The 26599-nt window shown below is 38.9% G+C and overlaps 1 protein-coding gene across 4 annotated transcripts in view; it reads left to right on the top strand.

Annotated features, from left to right (window-relative positions):
• Positions 1–26599, top strand: part of ADAM22 (ADAM metallopeptidase domain 22) — a 244114-nt gene that overhangs the window by 19064 nt on the left and 198451 nt on the right. For all 4 annotated transcript variants that reach the window (XM_073809746.1, XM_073809745.1, XM_073809744.1 and 1 more), the window contains exon 3: positions 19194–19270. In XM_073809746.1, the coding sequence (XP_073665847.1) occupies positions 19194–19270 (77 nt within the window). The remainder of the gene's footprint in view (positions 1–19193; positions 19271–26599) is intronic.

Below are 26599 nucleotides of genomic sequence, written 5' to 3'. Positions count from 1 at the left end.
TGGATTCCCATATTTAATAAATATTTTAACACTTAATCAATCAACCATGTGTTCCTGAATTTCCAACAGTTTTCAACAAACAGTCTTTCCAAAATCTGTTATTCCAAAGTTAATTGTTTGTGTTATTTCTCTTTCTCAAGAAATAATTGGGTTAGAAGAAGCCCATATGCTTTTCTTTTAGCATCATATGCTTACTGCAGAAAGTGTTCAGCAAGAGCAGCTCCAGGTGCAGATATTATTGTTGCTGGTGGTGTGTGTGTGTGTGTGTGTGTGTGTGTGTATCTGTCTGGAGAGTCTTCGTGGAATAGCCCATCTCCATAGGGCCATTGAGTCTGTTTTAGTTCTCACATTTCGCTCAATGAGAGAAAAAGCTACACTTGTCTCTGCACCTTCTGGCCCTTGTGCAGTTGGGTATTTTAGTTATGTTTGAGCTATTAATCATGCCTTTTTATAGCTCCTGTTCTCTGCAGCGTGTTTTCACTAGAACTAGAGATTCTTGATTTCTCTTTTCTTTGTTCTATCTTTGAATAATGAGGGAACTGAGAAGACTGAAAATATTTAATAGACTTAGATTCCTGTTCCTTTTATGATAAAGTTTAAACTTGCCCGATTTGCAATTAAAATTTTTCCATTGGTTCTTTTATTTTTCAGATTAAGGCTCAATAACTGTTTTGGGCAATTTTAACATTGTGTGTGTGTGTGTGTGTGTGTGTGTGTGAGAGAGAGAGAGAGAGAGAGAGAGAGAGATGGAATTAATTCCTGTGATTTGGTTTTTGAACTGACGTTTAAAAAATTTACTCCCCAAATATTTATTGAGGATCTGCTACAGGCGGGCACTATCTGACTTCTTATGATACATCAATGAATTAAAAAAAAAAAAATTGTTTCTTCATGGGACTTATGTTCTAGTAGATAGACAAAAACATAATAAAGGATAAATTATTTAGTATATTAGAAGGTGGTAAGTACTATGGAAAAGAAAAGAAAAAATTATAGCATGGTAATGGACATTGGGAGTGCCGGGGTTGTAGGGGACATAGGTTGTAATTTTTAATAGGGTGATCCAATAGGCCTCACAGAGAAGGTGACATTGGGAAAAGCTTGAAGGGAGTGGGAAGTGAGCCAGGCTCTTCTGTGGAAGAGCCTTTCTGGAGGAGAGAACAGTTGATACAATGACTCCAAGGCTAGAGCATGACTGTCAAGTTTGAGTAACAAGACTACTACTCCCAAGAAGGTGGGTGATGGAGGATCTCAATGAAAACTGTATTGGGGGCTTTCCCAGTGAAGTTATTTGAAAGTATCCAAATCTCTGGCGGTATTTTCAGTTTCATTATACGTTCTCAAAGGATTGTATTATCTTACCAAAGAAGACCACACAAATTTTCACTTGAGTGGCTGAGTGTAATTCATCTACCACCCCCCATGTATTGCACTTGGATTCTTCTTTGCAAGAGGGTATTACTTTGGTGCACTTAAATGTACTTCTCTTTTATGTTTATACATGCATGGCTATAGATCACTCTTTCTGCAGGATGTTTTATCCTGTGTAGTTGGTAGATATTTTTAGTGCTAGCCTGCCATAAAGCTTACAAAGTAACACATAGTTTCTACTGTGCCTAACAGATGAGAGGCATACTTTCAAGTCATCTTTGAACGTATCCTATTTCACAAATGGAGGAAATAGGTCTAAATTGCATTAAGAGAGTTCTGTTAGCTATTGAAGAGGGGAAAGAAGATGATTCAGCATTGGGACAAACTACAATTAGAGGTTGAGGAACTGTCTCAAAAACATACAAAATAGGCTCAGCAATCATTTTTTCAAGATGGTTTTGAGTAGATGTTTTCTCACAGGTGGGAACTGAATCACATAACTCATTGAGGTTCCCTAAAGCTCAAAGTTCCATCCTTCTCCCTCTGAACTATAGATAATACACATTTCAAGTCATGTAGCCAAGTGGCTACAAACTCACCAACAAATGTTGATTGAATAAAATGAGCACAGGGACACAGGTAAGAAATTTTTAAGGAATAGAGTGCCTATGCTGGTAAAGGTTTTACCCTCTGTAACAGTGATAGTGTTTATAAACACTGGAGAACTAACAAAGAGACCAATAAAATAATTGGTTTAACTGACGGTATGAAAGCAACCTTTGTTAGGGTTATATTCCTGAGAACTAGGAATACTTCCCATTTTGGGCTAATTTACAGTTTGCAAATCCATCTTATTGTCAGGTAAGAGTCGTCAGATTTGTTTTAAATTTGTAAGTGAGCATGTGCTTTGTGTCACACGAGGTACTGAGTGCTGGGAATACAGAGGCACTTGGTCCAGAGTTGAGAATGGAGGGTGGTGTAGCTGTGAGGCGTGGACCTCCAGGAGAGAGGAATAGAGGAACTGTCGTCTGGAAGTGACAAGGGGGAAGCAAGAATAATTCTGACTTCTGGACGTAACACAGAATTCTCGTCACGCACCCTCAGACTTTGGCCGCTCATGTGGTGTAATAATAAATAACACTGAGGGCACTAGACTGTTCTATATACTTTACAGGTATTCAGTCTTCTCAGCAATCCTCAGAAGTTGATACTGTTGTTCCCATTTACTAAATGGAGAAACGGAGGCATGGGGAGCTTAAATGACTTGCCCAAGATTGTTCAGTTTGGGAAGGGGTGGAATTTGAAACAGAATCTGGAATCTGGAGTCTTAGCCACTACCCTCTGCCACTTTTCATAAGTAACTGCTCACGGTTCTAAAAGAGAGGGAAAACTCTTTAGGACAAAAGAGTTTAGTACTACTGGATTATGTTACTGCCTTGTACAAGAGTAACATGTTTTACCAGACCATACAAATCTGTGGGCAGGGGTTGTATCTTTCATAGCATCCGCTATGGTCCTCATGGAGTCCTGAGCACAGGTAGGGTTCAGGACGTGATGGTGGTGAGGGAGGGGATGGGACCTGCAGGGGAAGCCAGAGAAGGACAGAAAGGATGGCTTGGCGGCAGTTTGCTGAGGATGCTGATCTAGGGAACATTTTGGTCAGGAGGCTTTGCCAGGAGGCAGCTTCCCAGAAGCTCAGTGGGGTAGTTCAGAGTGACGACGTACACACTTCTCAGAAGTAAAGACATTCTCCCATTTTCTCCCCAAAAGACATTTCAATTAATAAATGAATTAAAAAGTGACTTCTGTGTTACTTCAAAGTATTCATTTGCTTCAGAGCAACAAGAAGTAAAAAGAAAGAAACAAACAAAAGCTGTTATAAAACGAACAGAAAGAAAGGCTGTGCCCAGAATTTTTCCTTTATAAAAGAGAATCAGGATATCTTGTAGGAATCCTTTCTTTAACCTGGTGTGTCAGAGGCACAGAGGCCTCATTAAACTGCCGTAATTTGCCCCCGATAGAGGCAACAACTATAGAGTTTGGTTTATTCAGCTTTATGTCAAAACACATCAACAGCGTAGAAGCCTGAGTCATGTATGGAACATTGAAAACAGTTCAGTGCCCCTGCATGCTTACTCTTTTGTTAAGGCAGAGAGTTTAAACAGAGGGAAGTATGAATGGCTCTAATCAAGCTATTGGCTCCCAAGCTCCACCGACGCGCTTTCACAAGGTCTTGGCTCCCTGTGATCCTATCTGTAAATCTTTTCTGTTTTTTGGATCCTTTTTTTTGGTGGTGTTGTTTTGGTCACACCACACGGGTTGTGAGATCTTAGTTCCCCGACCAGGGATTGCACCCAGGCCCTCAGCAGTGAAAGCACCAAGTCCTAACCACTGGACACCAGGGAATTCCCTACCCTTTGTTTCTCACACAGAGGAGGTCAAGTTCCATCAACCTTTGACATGATATTGTTCCTATCAAGAGCCGAGTTCATGCCAGTGAAGAAAAGAGTGGTCAGACCTGGATTTTCTTTCTTTTTATTCAGACACAAACTCATAACAATAGTTAGAAATCTCCGAAAGTTTTGTCTTGGTTTTTTCTTGTAATGAAGACATATTTCAGGCCTAAGGGATAGTCTACATTTGATTCTGACTTAACATCACTAGACACTGTTACCTTGTTCTAGGTCTAGAGACCCTCCGGTGAGGATTTATATCCTGTCTCCATTTTAGAGCAGCAGTTATTCCTTCTATTAGATCTTTTTAGAGTTGAACTCACCAGCACTGCAGAGTTTACTTGTTTTAAGTAGTAATTATTTTCTAGGTTACAGCTGACTACAAGCTATTCCTGCCATGATGTGTACACAGGTATGCACACACATGCACGTGCGAGCATTATTGGATGTACAATGGATAATGTGACTTGGTTTGGTGAGGTTTTCTATCTCTCTCAATAGCAGTATCTCTTAGAATTCCTGCTTTAAGAGATTATTTACAGTCAATGTATTTTTAAAAGGCATTTCACTTTTCTAGGGAAAGTGTTTAGTGCTAAGGATTAAGTAACACGATTGATCTACTTATTGCAAGGGGCAGTAGTCACTAGTGCCAATAAATAATGGAAGTGCAAGGAAAAGTAATGTCTAGAGTTTTTTCATTACTCTTGTCCAACAGAGTAATTTCATTATTTTGCTACCCCTTAGATATTTCCTAGTAGCGTGTTTGAAAATTTTTACTCTTTAATTTCTTTAGATTCAGATGCTTTTGAAGTCCATATCCCAGAAAAACTATAGATCTGATACATGTAATGCAGCACATTTAACAAAAATTTTCTCATTGGGTATTTGTTTTCTAATAAACATGCATCATGAATGGATTCTTTCAATTTCCCTATAATTTAAGGGCAAGGAGTTACCCTTCAAAGCAGCTTGGAGACACCAGCTGGTAGTATGCGGAAGCCCATCAATTTAAGAATTTGGGGGGCAGATTCATGTCATACTAAATCTCTGTAGCAGATTCTTGCTATGTTCTAATCTATGCACGCATTGAAAGATTCCATATTTCTGAGACATGGTTTCCTTAGGGATGGCTGGTAATCTGCATGCTTGCTCTTAATTGGTCAAGTTCCCTCTCTCTCTCTCTCTCTCTCTCTCTCACACACACACACACACACACACACACACATATATCCATTCCTTCCTTCATTTCATAATTGTGGTAATTGAGATAACTGGTGTGTTCTTCCAACCAATCTTCATTCTAGCTACTTGGGAAATCCCCAAAAATATAGATATTTTTGCAAGGTTTGTGTCTCATTTTGTGTCCCAGTCTTTCTTTACTGGGACACAAAACCTTGGTGGGTGACTGTCAAGTTACAGATAAAAAAACATTTGAAGATTCTTGATATTAGAGACTTATTGCCTTTTCCTTCTTTTTCTTTTAAGCAGGAGCTTTGCTCTTGCAGTATTTTACTAAGATTATTTCTCGACTGTGTTCTTGGAAAACTCATGGACAGTTGAGATACTAAAGAAAGAATCTGCTCCTTCTAAAGTTTAGTATGCATGTGTATATATGTATATGTGTGAGCAGAAAGTCTTCTATAATTATGTAGTGTTAGTCTTTAGTTCTAGGAGAGAAGAAACTTTCTTACCCTATGTAAATTTGTTTCTTAAAGAAGATACTATGGAATTCTTACATGTCAGCTATTTATCATGGCATTTTGGTCAGTGATAGCCATGATTTTTCTTTCCTCAAACACTGGGAGCTGGCCCTTTCATGGAAGTGAGCCTTAACTCTCAGATGCCTCTAATATCTATATAAGGAAGGTGAAATTAAGCAAGCAAGCAGACAAAAACCCATTGCCTTAACAACTGGGTGAAGTGAATGTTGATGTGAAGAACTCACCATTCTTAATTTTCTTCTTTAGACTTGGCCTATTTCTGATGTTGCCTCCAGGAAAGACTGTGACCCAGCTGGCAGAGATGACACTTATTTCCAGGCCTGCTTTTCTTTTTATTTTTTTAAACAAATTTTATTTATTCATTTTATATCTTTTGGCTGCGCCGTGCAGCATGTGGGATCTTATTCCCTGACAAGGGATCGAACCCACGCCCCCTGCACTGGAAGCGCGGAGTCTTAACGACTGCACCACCAGGGAAGTTCCAGGCGTGCTTTTAAAATCATCCGATTTAGAGCTGAACTGACTAGTTATTCATTTGATAATATAATAGCTTAACTGCTTTTCCCCTCCTCTGTTCTTTTTACCTGTGTTTTATTTAACTCTCAGTAGTTACATTATTCTTTGCAACAAGATTTTATATACTCTTTCACCATAAACAAAAATATAAGGTGTTTTTCTCACAGCATTCTATAATTCATACTATTTTCAGTTCACCTTTGGGGAAAAACAGGATGAAGCATAGAAAGTTTTAGTAACTCCAAAAATCAAATGTCAAGTCAGCAGTGAGGCCAGGAAGACCTGTAATTTTTCTCCCAAGCCTTTCTTGCATTAAGGTAGAGTATCTGTTTCCCAGGGCTGGTTCATCTGAGGGATTTTGTCTGCTGATTTTGTTGCATCCAAACGTTGGAGTTCCTTGCACTCAGATTAAATTACAGCTCAATATGACTACATATGGTATTATTCTCAGGATGCTAAAGATCATAAAGGTCTGCTCCGACTTTCAGGCTTCTGAGAGAAAGTGTTTTCTTGTTCAGGCCCGAAATGAAGGCCTAGTAATGGGCAGTTAATAGCCAAGATGATGGAGAGACTGATGTATCAGAAGATAGAAGAGCATAAATAGGTAATGAGGCTGCCTGACTTCCTGAATGGAGAGGAGAAAATCAGAGCTGAAGCCAGTGTTGGCCCAGCCCCTCCACCTCCATTTTGTTGGAGCAGGGGCCACTGGAGAGAGGGGTCCTCTGCCGCTAGGAATCACAGAGTCGAGGGCTTTCAGTGACGTCAGAACTGGAAACTCAGCAAGGCAAATTCACAGAATGCCTCTCAAGAACTCACCTAAGAAAAGCGTTTTTTTTTTTCTTTTTTTTTTGGCAGTGTATGTGGCTTCACCTAGGGCTCCTGGCTGCTGAGATCTGTATGACATAATCCCTGGCCTTGGGTAATACATCCCCAAACAGGCGCATGTCCACAACAGTGGAACACGTTTACATCAATTGTAAAAATTTTTGCTTCAAATAATAGCAAGAACCAGCATTTGAATTATAGAGCAAGTGTGACTAGAGAGGAATTCCATGGGAATTGGTTACTCATTAGACCGACATGGTTAGCTCTTTAAAAATTCCCGTGGGAGTTACAATCTATTGCTCCTTGTCCTTCCTTTTTTTTCTTGTAGTGTGTTGAGAGTCTGCTGTGTGCAAAATAGTGTGCTAAGGTGCTTGTAGAGATGTTTCTTGGCCCTCACTTAATTTATCTGGGGAAGCCACCAGATGGAATCCCTTTTACCTCCGTTTTTGGCCTTCTCTTGCTCTCCCGCTCCTTTTTTTTTCTTTTTTTTAACTTTTTTTTTCCTTTTTTACATCTTTATTGGAGTATAATTGCTTTACAATGGTGTGTTAGTTTCTGCTTTATAACAAAGTGAATCAGTTATACATATACATATGTTCCCATATCTCTTCCCTCTTGCGTCTCCCTCCCTCCCACCCTCCCTATCCCACCCCTCTAGGTGGTCACAAAGCACAGAGCTGATCTCCCTGTGCTATGTGGCTGCTTCTCACTAGCTATCTATTTTATGTTTGGTAGTGTATATATGTCCATGCCACTCTCTCACTTTGTCACAGCTTACCTTTCCCCCTCCCCATATCCTCAAGTCCATTCTCTAGTAGGTCTGTGTCTTTACTCCTGTCTTACTCCTAGGTTCTTCATGACATTTTTTTTTTCTTAAATTCCATATATATGTGTTAGTATACGGTATTTGTCTTTCTCTTTCTGACTTACTTCACTCTGTATGACAGACTCTAGGTCCATCCACCTCATTACAAATAGCTCAATTTCGTTTCTTTTTATGGCTGAGTAATATTCCATTGTATATATGTGCCACATCTTCTTTATCCATTCATCTGATGATGGACACTTAGGTTGTTTCCATGTCCTGGCTATTGTAAATAGAGCTGCAATGAACATTTTGGTACATGACTCTTTTTGAACTATGGTTTTCTCAGGGTATATGCCCAGTAGTGGGATTGCTGGGTCATATGGTAGTTCTATTTGTAGGTTTTTTTTTTTTTTTTTTTTGCAGTACGCGGGCCTCTCACTGCTGTGGCCTCTCCCGTTGCGGAGCACAGGCTCTGGACGTGCAGGCTCAGCGGCCATGGCTCACGGGCCCAGCCGCTCCGCGGCATGTGGGATCTTCCCAGTCCGGGGCACGAACATGTGTCCCCTGCATTGGCAGGCGGACTCTTAACCACTGTGTCACCAGGGAAGCTCTATTTGTAGTTTTTTAAGGAACCTCCATACTGTTCTCCATAGTGGTTGTACCAATTCACATTCCCACCAGCAGTGCAAGAGTGTTCCCTTTTCTCCACACCCTCTCCAGTATTTATTGTTTCTAGATTTTTTGATGATGGCCATTCTGACTGGTGTGAGATGATATCACATTGTAGTTTTGATTTGCATTTCTCTTATGATTAATGATGTTGAGCATTCTTTCATGTGTTTGTTGGCAGTCTGTATATCTTCTTTGGAGAAATGTCTATTTACATGGTCTTCCCATTTTTTGGATTAGGTTGTTTGTTTTTTGGATATTGAGCTGCATGACCTGCTTTTAAATTTTGGAGACTAATCCTTTGTCAGTTGCTTCATTTGCAAATATTTTCTCCCATTCTGAGGGTTGTCTTTTGGTCTTGTTTATGGTTTCCTTTGCTGTGCAAAAGCTTTGCAGTTTCATTAGGTCCCATTTGTTTATTTTTGTTTTTATTTCCATTTCTCTAGGAGGTGGGTCAAAAAGGATCTTGCTGTGATTTATGTCATAGAGTGTTCTGCCTATGTTTTCCCCTGAGAGTTTGATAGTTTCTGGCCTTACATTTAGGTCTTTAATCCATTTTGAGCGTATTTTTGTGTATGGTGTTAGGGAGTGATCTAATCTCATACTTTTACATGTACCTGTCCAGTTTCCCCAGCGCCACTTATTGAAGAGGCTGTCCTTTCTCCACTGTACATTCCTGCCTCCTTTATCAAAGATAAGGTGACCATATGTGCGTGGGTTTATCTCTGGGCTTTCTATCCTGTTCCATTGATCTATCTTTCTGTTTTTGTGCCAGTACCATACTGTCTTGATTACTGTAGCTTTGTAGTATAGTCTGAAGTCAGGGAGCTGGATTCCTCCAACTCCGTTTTTCGTTCTCAAGATTGCTTTGGCTATTTGGGGGCTTTTGTGTTTCCATACAAGTTGTGAAATTTTTTTTTCTAGTTCTGTGAAAAATGCCAGTGGTAGTTTGATAGAGATTGCATTGAATGTGTAGATTGCTTTGGGTAGTAGAGTCATTTTCACAATGTTGATTCTTCCAATCCAAGAACATGGTATATCTCTCCATCTATTTGTATCATCCTTAATTTCTTTCATCAGTGTCTTATAATTTTCTGCATACAGGTCTTTTGTGTCCTTAGGTAGGTTTATTCCTAGATATTTTATTCTTTTTGTTGCAGTGGTAAATGCGCATGTTTTCTTGATTTCACTTTCAGATTTTTCATCATTAGTGTATTGGAATGCCAGAGATTTCTGTGCAATAATTTTGTATCCTGCTACTTTACCAAATTCATTGATTAGCTCTAGTAGTTTTCTGGTAGCATCTTTAGGATTCTCTATGTATAGTATCATGTCATCTGCAAACAGTGACAGTTTTACTTCTTTTCCGATTTGGATTCCTTTTTTTTCTTTTCTTCTCTGATTGCTGTGGCTAAAACTTCCAAAACTATGTTGAATAAGAGTGGTGAGAGTGGGCAACCTTGTCTTGTTCCTGATCTTAGTGGAAATGGTTTCAGTTTTTCACCATTGAGGACGATGTTGTCTGTGGGTTTGTCATATATGGCCTTTATTATGTTGAGGAAATTTCCCTCTATGCCTTCTTTCTGGAGGGTTTTTATCATAAATGGGTGTTGAATTTTGTCAAAAGCTTTCTCTGCATCTATTGAGATGACCATATGGTTTTTATTCTTCAGTTTGTTAATATGGTGTATCACATTGATTGATTTGCATATATTGAAGAACCCTTGCATTCCTGGAATAAACCCCACTTGTTCATGGTGTATGATCCTTTTAATGTGCTATTGGATTTTGTTTGCTAGTAGTTTGTTGAGGATTTTTGCATCTATGTTCATCAGTGATACTGGCCTGTAGTTTTCTTACTTTGTGACATCCTTGTCTGGTTTTGGTATCAGGGTGATGTTGGCCTCCTAGAATGAGTTTGGGAGTGTTCCTCCCTCTACTATATTTTGGAAGAGTTTGAGAAGGATAGGTGTTAGCTCTTCTCTAAATGTTTTATAGAATTCGCCTGTGAAGCCATCTGGTCCTGGGCTTTTGTTTGTTGGAAGATTTTTAATTACAGTTTCAATTTCAGTTCTTGTGATTGGTCTATTCATATTTTCTATTTCTTCCTGATTCAGTCTTGGCAACTTGTGCATTTCTAAGAATTTGTCCATTTCTTCTAGGTTGTCCATTTTATTGGCATAGAGTTGCTTGTAGTAATCTCTCATGATCTTTTGTATTTCTGCAGTGTCAGTTGTTACTTCTCCTTTTTCATTTCTAATTCTATTGATTTGAGTCTTCTCCCTTTTTTTCTTGATGAGTCTGGCTAATGGTTTATCAATTTTGTTTATCTTCTCAAAGAACCAGCTTTTAGTTTTATTGATCTTTGCTATCGTTTCCTTCATTTCTTTTTCATTTATTTCTGATCTGATCTTTATGATTTCTTTCCTTCTGCTAACTTTGGGGTTTTTTTGTTCTTCTTTCTCTAATTGCTTTAGGTGCAAGGTTAGGTTGTTTATTCGAGATGTTTCCTGATTTCCTAAGGTAGGATTGTATTGCTATAAACTTCCTTCTTAGAACTGCTTTTGCTGCATCCCATGGGTTTTGTGTCGTCGTGTCTCCATTGTCATTTGTTTCTAGGTATTTTTTGATTTCCTCTTTGATTTCTTCAGTGATCACTTCGTTATTAAGTAGTGTATTGTTTAGCCTCCATGTGTTTGAGTTTCTTACAGATCTTTTCCTGTAATTGATATCTAGTCTTATAGCGTTGTGGGGGGAAAAGATACTTGATACAATTTCAATTTTCTTAAATTTACTTTATTTGTGACCCAAGATATGATCTATCCTGGAGAATGTTCCATGAGCACTTGAGAAAAATGTGTATTCTGTTGTTTATGGATGGAATGTCCTATAAAAATCAATTAAGTCCATATTGTTTAATATATCATTTAAAGCTTGTGTTTCCTTATTTATTTTCATTTTGGATGATCTGTTCATTGGTGAAAGTGGGGTTTTAAAGTCCCCTACCTGAATGTGTTACTGTCGATTTCCCCTTTTATGGCTGTTAGTATTTGCCTTATGTATTGAGGTGCTCCTATGTTGGGTGCATAAATATTTACAGTTGTTTTATTTTCCTCTTGGATCGACCCCTTGATCATTATGTAGTGTCCTTCTTTGTCTCTTCTAATAGTCTTTATTTTAAAGTCTATTTTGTCTGATATGAGAATTGCTACTCCAACTTTCTTTTGGTTTCCATTGGCATGGAATATCTTTTTCCATCCCCTCACTTTCAGTCTCTATGTTTCTCTAGGTGAAGTGGGTCTCTTGTAGACAGCATATATGGGTCTTGTTTTTGTATCCATTCAGCCAGTTTGTGTCTTTTGGTGGGAGCATTTAATCCATTTACATTTAAGGTAATTATCGATATGTATGTTCCTATTCCCATTTTCTTAATTGTTTTGGGTTTGTTATTATAGGTCTTTTCCTTCTCTTGCGTTTCTTGCCTAGAGAAGATCCTTTAGCATTTGTTGTAAAGCTGGTTGGGTGATGCTGGTTTTTTTAACTTTTAAGACTTTTATTATTTTGGTTGAACTCAACAACAAAATTCAGGCAGTAAATTGTCAAAAGAACATACATTTTACTTGCAAGAAATATAGGGGGATTCAATGAGTAGATCATCAGTTTCAAAGCTAAACATATTTTGTCGTAAATTGTGAAGATAAGGGAAAGGAGCTATTGTTTATTGAACATCTATCATCTCAAAGCCTTTTACATCCATTTCTTATTGTTTCCAGGGCAAGGAGTACATTTCTTTCATGGTTTTATACTAGTGGTTCTGAACCCTTGGCCACCCCTCAGAATTACAGCGTAGCTCTTTAAAAAATATTGATGCCCAGGATCCATCCCAGACTAAAAGAATTAGAATCTCTGAGTTTGGGGCCCAGGCAGTGGTATTATTTAAAAAGCTTCCTGAGCAAGCCTAATATGCAATGAGGATTGAGAACCACTGGTTTGGAAGTTCTATGGCATTGGGGTTCCAGCCTGTTCTCCCACAATAGATGCCTCACATCTTCTGTCTCAAGAATATAGCATTTCCTATAATCCCTGAGTGTGTTGAGTTTCCCATTTTTGTGCCTTTGTCGGGTCTTTTACCAGGAGTGCTTTCCCCTGCATTCTTGGTCTGAGGAGCACCTCCCCAACTCTCTGTAATCCTATAGTCAGACGGCTGCTGTTATACCTTGTACATATATCTATTATTGGATTTTCAAATATTTTGTAATAATTTGTGTAGCAGCTCCCCATTTTGACTGTGAGTTTCTTGGGTGTAGGGGCCATGTCTGACTGTTCTGTGTATCCCCAGAGCCTGGTGTATTTCCTGAGGTATGGTCAGTGCTCCATAAAGGTTGAGTGGATTGTAACTTGTCCTTTAGTTTTCACAATAAAGCTACAGAGTGTGTATTATTATTTTTGGTCTTTTAGAGACAAGGACTTTCAGTTCAGAGACATTAAACAATTTGCCCTAGTTTGTTCCACTAATAAATGGAACACCCAGAATTCAAACCCAGTTCTGCCTGGCTTTAAAGGCTATGCTTTTTGTTTTGTTTCATTTTGTTTTAAAATGTCCTGTTGCTGGACACTGTTTGGTTCTTGCAATACTAAATATAGAAGGTTGGATTTTAAGAGCCTTTTGGTTAAAGGTAATATGTAAATTAAATGCAATATATGATACAGATTATGACAACTATGGACATGATTGAGTTGACCACATGAAAAGAGGGAGGCATTTAACATAGAGTCATAGATATACAATTATGAATAGAAAACACTAATGCTCTTATATATGTATTGTGCTAATTTATGTATTAGGTAGATCTATTTGGTAGAATCCTGTGTTAAAAAAAGCCATTGTTACACAATTCTGCTTCAGTAAGTTCCATATCGTGAGTAACAGACAGGGGAAAACAATATTGTTGATGTGGCTACAGGAAATTCTAGAATGAGGAATCTTAATAGGTTGTAGTATCAGTCTTTTTGAACTGTTTTGTCAGAAGTCCACATAAGGCAATGGAGTAATTACAGTCAGGTTATGGTGACTCTTCAGTTGCCTTGTCTGATGTAGAAGACCAGGGAAAATATTTAAAAGTAATTATTGGTATTTTGTTTTTTACTGAGCTCAAAGTATTGGATACCAGGAATTACACTTGCATATTTTAAAAAACTAAATAGAAGCAATCAAATGGCAAAGAAGAATTTAGGATGCAGAACAGCTAAATATTCTGTTACATACATTGAAGACTTCGTTTTAATTATGTTAATTTTCAGAATTATCCTGTTGTATAATACTGTTTGACTGGTAATACTCCCACGCCACTGATATTCATTGATTCATTATTCAGGTTGGGCTTAATTAAAAACCCAAACTACCTGTCTTTCTCCTTGTGTCAAAGTTCTGATTCTACCATGACAGTTTTAGTGTCATCTTTGCTTTAAAAAAAGGTTATAAGGACTTCCCTGGCCGTCCAGTGGTTAAGACTTCGCCTTCCAATGCAGGGGGTGTGGGTTCGATACCTGGTCGGGGAGCTAAGATCCCACATGCCTGGCAGCTAGAAAAAAAAGCCAAAAACGTAAAACAGAAGCAACATTGTAACAAATTCAATGAAGACTTTAAAAATGGTCCACATCAACAATAAAATCTTTAAAAAAAAAAAAAGGTTGTAAGTAAGACAAGCTTGAAAAATTCATTTATATCTGCTCTTTGTAATATGTAGGGTTGCTCTAGTTCATGGCTCTAGGAGATGTGAGGAGAAAAAGACAGGTTGTCAAGAAGCAAAATGCATAAGGAGCTTGAGGGTTATATTAACTTCACACTTAAATTTCAGCTGTTGCCCATGGATAATAAACAGGCCTCAATCTGGGGATTGTATCAGGTTCTTCTGGTCCTAAAATTCTGATTCATTTTTGAAATTTAAATTATCCTTATGTAATTATATTGATTTATTAAGTTTTCTTGCCATCTCGATAGTTATTTTATATTTTTGCCTTTTTCTCCCTCAGTCTTTTTTCACAGCTATGATCAAAATCAGCCTCACTGCTTAAAACACACACACTTTACCATACCTGTGTAATTTGTTTCCTTAAAAAATGGATTTCCATGTGTATTGTAAAGTATAATGCTTAATTTCTAAGGTTGTGCTTTGTGTCAGATGTGATAATGTTATTGACTTTTCTGATGAAGTCAGAGTTCCAAAGATTGTTTTTCGTGGTTTGATTTTCTTCTAAATGCTCTAGAAGTGCTCTTTAGAACCCAGTAAAACCTGCAAGCCACCTCCAAACTGCAGAATGATAGCAAAGATGAAGCATGATGGAAGAGGCCTGCCAGGAGGTGAAATGCTGCCCTACTACCAAACAGGGTGATTTGGAAATGACATTTACTCACATGCCTCAGTTTCCTTATTTGTAAAATAAGGATGTGTATTATATGAGCTCTAGGTTATTCTAGGGTAACAAAGCATTTGGTTAATAGATTTTAAAATCACAAGTCATTCTTATATAGTAATTTGAAAAAATGCATTTCTGCAAAATAATAATAATTTTCAAATGTCTCTAAGAGCCATTACTACCTTTTAATCTTCTTAATAATCTTCTTAATAAAAATAATCTTCTTAATAAATATTAGATATCAAATAATAACTAATATTAGTTAATAAATATTAGAATTTGGGGGGTCAATATATGTTAGGCACTCCCCCACCAAAATAAAGAGGAAAATCCTGATTAGACTAGTTCTCTCTTCTTAAACATTTTCTTTTCTTTTGAGCTAAGAAGGTAAGGTCTAAGATTAAGGTGTTGAATAATAAGCTGGATTGTTAATTGCATGAGTTCAGTGTAATTCTACTTAATTTATAATTTCTCCAAGATAACGTAAAGAAGTAAATATGTTTCTTCTCTTCAGCCTACTTGTTAAGTCAGACATTTGGGGATGGCAGGTGCCTGAATGGTAGATGACCATCCAGAATGCAAGGAAACCAAGCTAACATGTATTTTCGTGATTACTACTGCAAATTTGTTTTGGCTGGGAAGTCCTATGTTTGGAGTTTGATCCTTTTGCCTTCATGAGTGTCAGTTCTACTGGTGCAGGTGCCTTGGTTTTAACCCAGCCACGGAGGAAAATGACATTGAACACTGATGCAATCCACTCGTTATTGGAGTTGCTTTTCTAAATGTTCAGGGACATTGCCAGTGATGCTGTATTAGTTTCCCATTGCTGCTGTAACACATTATACCACAAACTTAATGTCATAAAACAACTAAAATGAATTTTCTTACAGTTCTAGAGATCAGAAGCCTGAATTAGGTCTTAAAAGGCTAAAATGAAGGTGTTCTCAGGGCTGTGCTCCTTTTGGGGGCTTTAGGGGAAAATTGTTCCTTGTTTTTTCCGGTTTCTGGGGGCTGCCAACATTCCTTGGCATGTGGCCTTTTCCTAACCTCATTTTAATCTCTACTTCCATCATCACATCTCCTTCTCTGACTCCGATCCTTATAAGACTCTGGTGACTACCTTGGGTCCACCTGGATAATCCAGTATACTCTCCCCATCTCAGGGTCCCTAACTTTATCACATCGGCGAAGTCCTTTTTGCTGTGTGAGGTAACACGTTCACAAGTTCCAGAGATTAGAGTGTGGTCATCTTTGGAGCCGTCAGTCTGTCTGCCATAGATCCCTTCTAATTCTCCAGATGTCATCTCCTCAGAGAGGCCTCCATACCACCTAGAACGCTGTCTACCCTGGTTACCTGTTTACCCTGTTTTATTAAATCTGAGAACAGTGTATTTATATTCTAAGTTTATTTTTCATCTAATTGGTCATTTTCTGTCATTTCATTTGTCACTTTCTATCTCCTTCCACTAGAAGATAAGCCCCACTAGAGAGGAAACATGATCAGTCTTCTTCATCTTGCCCCCCAAATCAGAAGAGTTCCCAGCACTTGGTAGACTCTCAGAAGATGTTTGTTGAATGAATCAATCTGTATACAGTCTAAGGAAGCCTTCCTTACATTAAAACAATATTAATATAATCCCGTTCCTATTACTATCAATAATGCAAACATTTTTCACTAATGGCAGTTAAACATGCTGTCAATAGATTTTCTGTTGAATTTACATAATGGGTTTCTCCTTGGGACATGGATGAGATCAATAAAGTAAAATACCAGTTGTAAACTGAAGCTGCAGGAAAAAGAAAATATAAGAATTAGACAGAATTAATGCAAACAGTAAATATCTTGCTAAAAAAGAATAGTAATGTTATTTTGATCCAGGCTGTAATTATGATGCCGTGATGAATAACATGTGTCCTCTGCCATGTTCACAATAAATGCTGAGAAAGAATGGAGGAGAGAGAGGTTCTTTTTAATTGAGACAGAGCTTTCCCCAGGCTGTTCCCCAAACATGGTTGTTAGCACTTCAGGAAACTCAAAGAGCTTTTAGAGAAAAGAAATTATCCATTGGGGTAGCATTAAGAACAACTTGATGGAAGGATGGCATTTCTGTAAGCAGGTAATTTATAGCTGTGTAATTGTTGTTCATGTGTGCATCCAGGTGATTGATCAAACAAACCCTCAAATGAGTCAGTCAGTCAGGAAATACTTACTGAATACCTGGTGCTGGTCAGTACTGAGGCCCTCATATCAAGATGAACCGTATTGAGGAAGAGGAGAGAAGGAAGCTAGAAGGGTTTGGGAAGACTTCCTGGGAGAGGAAAGTTTGGATTGAATTGTGTCCCCTCCAGAATTTATATATTGAAGCCCTAATGCTAATGGGACTGTATTTGGTGACAGTCTTTAAAGAGGTAATTAGATTAAATGAAGTTGTAAGGGTGGATGCTAATCCAATATGACTGATATCCTTAGGGGAGAGAGAGAGAGAGAGAGAGAGAGACACCTGGGGTACACATGCATAGAGAGGAAACCATGTGGCCATCTGCAAGCCAAGGAGAGAGGCCTCAGGAGAAACCAAATCTGCCAACACCTTGAGCTTGGACTTCCAGCCTCCCGAACTGTGAGAAAGCAAATTTCTGTTGTTTACGTCATCCGGTCTGTGGTACTTTCTTATGGTAGCCCGGGTAGACTAATACAAAAAGGAACTTGATCTAAGTCTTGAAGGATGAATAGGGCCATTTCTGGGAAATGGCCATGGTGAAGATCACTACCCCAGGGTCTGGTTTGGAAAAGCACAAGTGATGAATGAAAGCTATAGAAAGAGTTGGAATGCACATAGTTTGTGGAATTAAAGAGTAGAAGAGAGAACTGAGTGTGAATGGGATATGGGTGGGTCCTTGGGAACTTGTGTGCTGTTATGTCTGGGGTGGGGGGAGGTGATTGTGGAGGATCTTGATATGCAGAGAGAGAAAGTTTGTATTTGATGTAGTAGAAAATACAGGACTTACATTTGGGGTTTTGATAAGGAGTCAGTTTTAGGTAAATCAGGGAGGATATGAACTGTGGCAGATATGAAATGAAGAGTAAAGTGTGGATCCAAGAACCATCATAAAAAGAAAAAAGAAGCCAGAATTTGGTGATAACCTGGGTGTTAATTGGGAAGAGTGAGGAGTTAGGGTTGGATGTTTAATGAGGCTGAGAAGTATCCAGATAGTTCTTCATTCTTGCGGTTTCACGAGGATTGGAATGTGTTAGCAACTGAGGTGTGGCATTCTCCCACTCCCACTTATTTCAAAGATTTTTAAATGGAAAGGTTATCCTTTGTTTCCAGAAAGCTTTATGATTATTAAGCACTCTCCTTTCTCCTGATACCATAGGTTAATGAGTGTGAAAATCCTAGGTATGATTGAGGTGCCCTTTGTGCCCCACAGAATCCTACAATGTCCCTTCCTAAGATGCGCTGGTTCTCGGGGAGCAGCACGACCATCTGCCTCACTTGCTACATAAATACAGTTGCTCAGATGGTTTATATCTCTAAAATAGTGTATGTTTGCTTTTCTCACTGCAGGAATTATACATGTTTATTGTAGAAATTTTGGATACTATAGACAAATATGAACCAAAAAATCAAATAATTTATAGTTCTACTGCTCAGGTATAGCTACTGTTAATATGGGAAGTCAAAATAAATAGTTCTGCTTCCTTCCTCCTTTCTTTTCAGTTATTACATGTGGTTATTCAATACGCTAATATTAATGTTATTGGTAACACTGTATGTTTTTTAGAGTCCCTTGTGATTTTCTCTGGGAGTCCCTAGATTGGCATAGGAAATAGTGATTTTTTTCCCAATAAACTTTTGATGGGTGATGTTTGCAGTAGATGGGCAGAGGCTCAGTTTTTCTCTTAGGAAATTGTGGAAACCTCTATGAAATTACATTTGGTAAATTAGAACTGAACTATTACTTCGAAAGTATGTATTTGAGATAGGATGAAAAGGGTTTTTTAGACGTTTAGATGTCTTCCTTGTAAATAGATCACATTCATCATCTTAATTTACTCTTGTATTGAACATATTTTTCCCTATTTCTTTTTTAATGTACAAAGCTTAATTTTAAAGGAGTCAGTCATCTAAAACAGAATGAAATGTAGTTCAGTCTTCTTGGAAATGAAACGTTTAACCACTTGAGATAAAGCAGAAAGGGAGGGTACTTGCCCTCCTTGATTAAGTGGTACTTTACTTCAGATTAGTGAATAGCTTCTAAGAAGGTGCAAATTTTACTCTGTTTTTATTTAATTTCTATGTTGAACTGTTTTTCTAATTTATATTATAAAACTTTCAAATGATCATGAGAAGTGCTTATCATTTGATCTCTATGGCTGAATAATAAATACCTTTTATCTTTCTGATATTGCAGTTGACTCACGTTGACCAGGCAAGCTTCCTGCTGGGTGCCTTTGGAACATCCTTTATTCTTGATGTCCTGCTAAATCAGTAAGTTTTCCTTGAGCTGCACTCACTGTTTTCAGATACACATTGAATCCAGTTTCTTATCCTGCTGTAAAATTTTTTTTCTTAGTATATTTTACTTTGTTTTCTAATATCAGTTAAATACTATATTTAAAACTATTGTATCTACTGACTGTAAGTTATAAAGTCTGGTAAATAACAGAAAATGGGTATCCACTTGAAATTGAACAACTGTAACAGCTTTAAGAATGTAAAATTGAGGGAAAGATTTACTCCAGTATTTTGCATAAAGATATAGATGACCTAAGTTCCTATGAATGACAATAAATTATGAAAATAATACTTTGAGTATTAAAACATCTTTCTTAAGAACAGCAGAAAAGGTAAGTTACCCTTTTTGCTCAGTGAGTCAGGGGACTGGTTGCATGATAGTGTGATTCCAAATAATGCCATTAGATGCTTTGATTTGGGAGTTGAGTTTTGTAAGGTTTAAGGTACTGGAATTATTCTGTAAATACTATATAATTTTGGAAATTGTCATTACCTAGAATTTTAGGTTTGGGATAGTAGAATTTTAAGTTTGGGAGTGGCTTTTGATACATCACTGGATTTAATCTCTTCCCTCTGGGTTAGTATCTAAGAAGTCTTACAGGACATTTAGTTGTCTATTCACTTTTTAAAAAAAGCATTAGTATCCCACTTCTTTTCCTGGGCAAGCAGGAAGAGACCAGGGCTCTGTCAGCCAGTGTTTCTGAGCTGAGCAGCACTGGACCACAGCTTTGCTGAAATCAGCTATGCAACAACTTAGGAAGAAAGTTTGAGGCCAGGTGGACAGTATGGTAGACCGAGAGTGAGAAGTAGAGCCTAGTTTGTCTACAGTGGGGAATCAGCCAGGTGGAAGACTCTGAGTTAATTAAGAAAAGGATGCAAGAGGCAGTTCTTAGAGCTGTACTATCTGGGTAGGTAGCCACTAGCCTCTTGCGGCTGTTTAAATTAAAATTAAATAATTAAAATAAAATAAAAAATTCTGTTTCTTAGTTGCATGAACCGCATTTCAAATGCTCAGTAGCCATGTGTAGTTAGTGGTTACCTTATAGGACAAGGCAGAACATTTCCAACATTGCAGAAAGTTCTGTTGCACAGTGCTGGTTTGGAGATTTCCTTTGAGGAAAGGGCACATGTGCACTGTTAAGATTATTGAGCGAGGTCAATCAGTATTCAGGAGAATTCACTTCTTCCTTTTAGATTTTAGTCTATGTTTAATAGATTAATTTAATAATTAATTTTACTAGTATCCTAATTTTTCTGGAATTTATTTACAAAGTTGTCATCATACCATAGTTATTGTTTCAGTGTTTAAGTTATATATTAGTTTATTTTTTAATTAAGCTGCCTTGTAGGTAGGTACATTTTGTAAGTAGTGCTTCCCTCTCCCCACATTTTTGTTTCACAAACAATTTAAATACTGAAAAGCATGTGTTAGATGGCAGTCTGTTACTTGGGTGATCTAACAATGGGAGTGTTTTGTTCTTTGATCATGCACATTTAAAAAATGTAACATAAGTTGTATTTCTACAATACTCATTAAAATAGTTTCTTTCTTATTTTTAAAATTTATGGTTTGGAACATAAATATTAGATGTTTTATACCACACTGTATTTTACCCTAATTTCATAGGGCGTGAATAAGATTGTGTTAATATGATCTGTATCTTAGATTCTTGCTTGATGTAAATACCCTAAGATTTACATGTTTGTATGACTCATTTCAGTTTTTCAGCAATTTTAATGTCATAAAGTTTTAAAAAACTCATTATGAAGGAATGCATGCTCCTTTGAAAAATAGTGAAAGAGTAGAAAAACAATCTCATATAATTCTACCACTTAGACACTGATTGCCCTGTTTTAAGTTGTAACCCTCTCTGTGCTCACTTTCCCATACACCCTACTACCTATTCTCCCTTGTGTAATTTTTAAAATATTATCACAATTTAATATAAACGTTGACTCATGAAATTGCCATTTTTGCAGGTCAAAAATTTGATGACCATCATTGTCATATGGTCAACTAATTCTCTGTATTTTAATTTTTAATTTATTTAAAAAATTTTTTAATTTATTATTTTTTTGTGTTTTTCCTCCATCTAGAATTTAAGCTCATTGAGGGCTGAGATTTTTTTTGTTTATTGTTGTATCCTTAGCCCAGAATAGGCACTAAATTCTAGGTTGGGAAGTCATATTGACTTAGAAACTAAAGGCTGGAATAGGCCAGGAGACAGAGGAGATGATGGATGAGGGTGGAGGCTGTCAACTGGGGAAGAGTGAAGCAGCAAAAAAGAAAGAGGGCAAATGTTTGGGGCTGGCTTCTAAAAAAGCTGAGCGTACACATCTAGGTATGATTTGGAAAGTCAGGTTCCTAGGTCTCTATTTCAATGACTCCTTTCCATTCCTTCAAATCATGGTTCTGCTAGATATCCGCTGCCTTGTTTTCTGGTTTCTGACATTTGTAATGCCTTGACTTTCAGTACCCCAAAGAAGAAAGGATATTTATTCATTCTGCCCAAGCCATCTCACTTCCTCTGGAGGAATCCAAGCACTATAGTTTTCTGTTCCTGAAGGGGAGACACATATGGCCATACTTATCAGAGCATGAAGCTTAGAATACTAAGGGTGAAGCAAAATTTCTTTCTAGATACTGGCAAGAACCTCCCTTCTTCTTATTGCAGTACAAAGAAGCTCCATTCTTCTTATTGCAGTACAAAGGATAAAATAATAGCATAAATAGAGATTTCCTGGGCTGAGAAATATGCAAAGTTTTTTGTTTTTGTTTTTTGGCCTGGGATCTATATTAAACATAGATGTCAGGTATCTATTTTCTTTATGCTTTATGGTCTAGGATGATTTGATACAAAGGTTTTTTTTCTTATTTTTATGGAGAATGTTTTTATTTCATGGTTTCACTTTATATATTGTCTAGTGGTTATATTGGTTAAGGAGCAGAAAGATGAAAAATCGATGATGCTCTTTAAGTTTTCCTTCCTTCTTTCCTCCCTCCCTCCCTCGCTCCTTCCCTCCCTCCCTCTGTTCCTTCCTTCCTTTCTTTTTTTTCCTCACTCATATGCTTACTAACATTTATTTAATGTAGTTTGTTGATTGGTTTTTTTTTACTTTTTCTTCTTAAAACGATTTTTTTTATTGAGGTATAGCTGATTTACAATATTATAGTCGTTTCAGGTGTACAACATAGTGATTCAAAACTATACTCCATTTAATGTTATTATAAAATAATGACTACACTCCTTGTGCTGTACAGTATATCCTTGTAGATTACTAATTTTATACATAATCATTTTTACCTCTTAATCCTCTACCCCTGTGTTGCCCCTCCCCGCTTCTTCCCTAGCCCCACTGGAAACCACTAGTTTGTTCTGTATATCTGTGAGTCTGTTTCTGTTTTGACACATTGATTCATTTATTTTATTTTCTGGTTCCACATATAAATGACAACATAAAGTATTCATCTTTGTCTGACTTATTTCACTAAGCATAATACCCTCTAGGTCCATCCATGTTGTGGAAAATGCAAAATTTCATCCTTTGTATCTGGTAGGTTGGTTATGTTTCCCAGTGTTAGAGAAGTGGCCTGTTGTAGGAGATATCTTATACGTTCCAGCAGGTCTGCTCACCAGAGCTATGTACTCTAGGGGTTCCCCCTATGTGGGCTCTGTGGGTCCTTCTGTTGTGGTGGGTGGACTACTGTGGACGTGCTGGTCGGCATGGCTGGCCCCCTGTTCAGCTGGTTGTCAGGCCCTGCCTTGTGTGGAGGCTGCTGGCCACTGGTTGGTAGGGCTGCGTAATGACAAGGCTGGCTGTGGAACCCCAGCGAGTCCCAGGGCTAGTGCTGGCTCACTGGTGGGTGGAGCTGGATCCTGGGGACTCTGACTGAAGGGCCCTGGGGGTCCCAAAGCTAGTGGGTGGGGCTAGATCCCAGGGCCACTGGCTGAGGTGCCCAAGGTGTCCCAAATCTGGAATTGACCTGTTGCTGGGCAGGGTCTAGTCCTGGGGTCTCTGGCTGCAGGGTCCGGGGCTCCCAGAGCTGGTGTTGGATCACTGTTGGGTGGGGCCAGTTCCTGATACAGCTGGCTGCAGGGTCCAGGGTATCCCGAAGTTGTATCTCCCTGCTGAAGAATGGGGTCAGATCCTGGGGCAACTGGCTGAGGGCCCCGAGGTGTCTCAGGGTTGGGGCTGGCCTGCTGGTGAGAGGACTGGGCCCTGCCATGGCAGGCTGCAGGGCTACAGTTGTTTGGGGACAGATGTCCACCTGCTGGTGGGTGAGGCTGGTACCAAGGCTAGAACTGGCTTGCTGATGGGCAGGGCTATAGCCCAGGGGGTTCTGGGATTGGTGCCTGTACACTGCAGGTGGAGCAGGCTCCCCATGTCTCTATCTGAAGGACCCTGGGGGGGTCCCAGATCTAGTGTTTGCACCCTGGTGTGTGGGGCCACATCCTGGAATCTATGATGGATAGGGCTGTATCCAGGATTGGCTATGGGCTCAGCAGGTGTTCAGGCAGCTGGCCTGCTGGTGGTGGGTCTGTGTCTCCTCCCAGCTAGTCGCTTGGCTTGAGATATCTCAGTACTGGTGCCTGCAGGCTGGTGAGTGGGGACGGGGCTGGTTCTTGGAGCTAATAAGCTAGAGGGAGGGTTCCAGAATGGTGCCCGCCAGCACCAGTGTCTCCGTGGTAGAACGAGCTCCCCAAAATGGCTGCCGCCCATGTCTCGGTCTCCAGTTTCCTCCTGCCTCTCTGGAACACTTTCCAGTATCAGCAGGTGGGTCTGCCACAGGTTCCTTTCAAATGGCTACTTCTGCCCTGAGTCCTAGAGTATGTGAGATTTTGTGTGTACCCTTTAAGAGTGGAGTCTCTATTTCCCACAGCCCTCTGGCTCCCCCAAAAGTAATCCCTGCTGGCCTTTAAAGCCAAACATTCTGGGGGCTCATTTTCCTGGCACTGGACCCTTGGGCTGGGGAGCACAATGTAGGGCTCCAACCCCCCACCCCTTGGGAAGAATCCCTGCAGTTATAGCTATTCTCCCGTTTGTGGCTCGCCCACCCATTGGTATGGGTCTGGACTCTTTCGCAATTTTGCCCCTCCTGTCTTGCTGTGGTTCCTTCTTTCTCTCTTCAGCCATAGAAGGTCTTTTCTGAAAGGCTCTGGTCTTTCACATTGGTAGTTTCTTGTATATAAATTTATTTTCATATTTTGGCTGCATTGGGTCTTTGTTGCTAGGTGCGGGCTTTCTCTAGTTGTGGCAAGTGGGAGCTACTCTTCATTGCAGTGCGCAGGCTTCTCATTGCAGTGGTTTCTCTTTGTTGTGGAGCATGGGCTCTAGGCGTGCACGCTTCAGTAGTGTGGCATGCAGGCTCAGTAGTTGTGGCTTGTGGGCTCTAGAGCACAGGCTCAGTAGTTGTGGCACGGGCTTAGTTGCTCCGCGGCTTGTGGGATCTTCCCGGATGAGGGCACGAACCCATGTCCCCTGCATTGGCAGGTGGATTCTTAAACACTGCACCACCAGGGAAGCCCAGTTTCTTGAAAACAGTTGTCATATTGGTGTGAGAGACCCTGAGAGAAGGTGAGCGCGGGGTCTTCCTACTTCACCATCTCGGGAACTCTTTAACCTAAGCTTTTTTCCTTATGAAGCAATTTATAGGGCTATGGACAGGTACAGTTTTTTGTCTTGTTTGAAACTGGAGACAAATTAAGTAAGTCCTTGTGTAGCTGGATTCCAGTTGCAGGATGGATCCAATAATACATATTTTTAGATTGGAAGGAAGGAAAAGTATTATATAATATTCCTTCTGAATGTTCAGTAAACAAGGTTATCTGTAACCAAATTATATACTAATTCAACCTTTAGGTTGTAACTTGTACAGGAGGCAGATAAAGACTATGGGATGATTAAAAATGAAAAGCACAGCCAGTTCCTGTGTTATTAAGACTATGAAGGGTGGGAAGCAGTTCTCAACTCCTTCAAGGGGTCACACAGGTGTGAAATTTCACTCTTTGGGACAGATATGTTAATAAAACCAATCATATGGCCTGGCCTGGTCAAACTAGTCCTGCGGCCACGTTGGATCGTTCTAGAGGTCAAGAACTGGTGTTATACTTTATTGTGAAAGATTCCTCAGAAGGAAAAGGCTCAAGAGGGCAGACAGCAGGAGCGAGAAGAACTACAATCCTGCAGCTTGTGGAACGAAAACCACATTCACAGAAAGACAGACAAAACGAAAAGACAAAGGACTGTGTACCAGATGAAGGAAGAAGATAAAACCCCAGAAAAACAACTAAATGAAGTGGAGATAGGCAATCTTCCAGAAAAAGAATTTAGAATAATGATAGTGAAGATAATCCAGGACCTCGGAAAAAGAATGGAGGCAAAGATCGAGAAGATGCAAGAAATGTTTAACAAAGACCTAGAAGAATTAAAGAACAAACACCAAGAAGAATTAAAGAACAAACAAACAGAGATGAACAATACAATAACTGAAATGAAAAATACACTAGAAGGAATCAATAGCAGAATAACTGAGGCAGAAGAATGGATAAGTGACCTGGAAGACAGAATGGTGGAATTCACTGCCATGGAACAGAATAAAAAAAAAAAAGGAAATGAAGACAGTCTAAGAGACCTCTCAGACAACATTAAACGAAACAACATTTGCATTATAGGGGTCCCAGAAGGGAATAGAGAGAGAAAGGACCAGCGAAAATCTTTGAAGAGATTATAGTTGAAAACTTCTGTAAAATGGGAAAGGAAATAGCCACCCAAGTCCAGGAAGTGCAGAGAGTCCCAGGCAGGATAAACCCAAGGAGAAACACGCCGAGACACATAGTAATCAAATTGACAAAAAATAAAGACTAAGAAAAATTATTAAAAACAACAAGGGAAAAACGACAAATAACATACAAGGGAACTCCCATAAGGTTAACAGCAGAAATTCTACAAGCCAGAGATAGTGGCACGATATATTTAAGGTGATTAAAGGGAAGAACCTACAGCTAAGATTACTCTACCCAGCAAGGGTCTCATTCAGATTCATTGGAGAAATCAAAAGCTTTACAGACAACCAAAAGCTAAAAGAATTCAGCACCACCAAACTAGCTCTACAGCAAATGCTAAGGGAAAGACTCTAAGTGGGAAACACAGAGAAGAAAAGGATCTACAAAAACAAACCCAAAACAATTAAGAAAATGGTCATAGGAACATACATATAGATAATTACCTTAAATGTGAATGGATTAAATGCTCCAACAAAAAGACACAGGCTTTCTGAATGGATACAAAAACAAGACCCAT

Source organism: Tursiops truncatus, chromosome 9, assembly GCF_011762595.2.
Source record: "Tursiops truncatus isolate mTurTru1 chromosome 9, mTurTru1.mat.Y, whole genome shotgun sequence".
Lineage (NCBI taxonomy): Eukaryota > Metazoa > Chordata > Mammalia > Artiodactyla > Delphinidae > Tursiops > Tursiops truncatus.
This window is presented reverse-complemented; position numbering and strand designations above follow the sequence as displayed.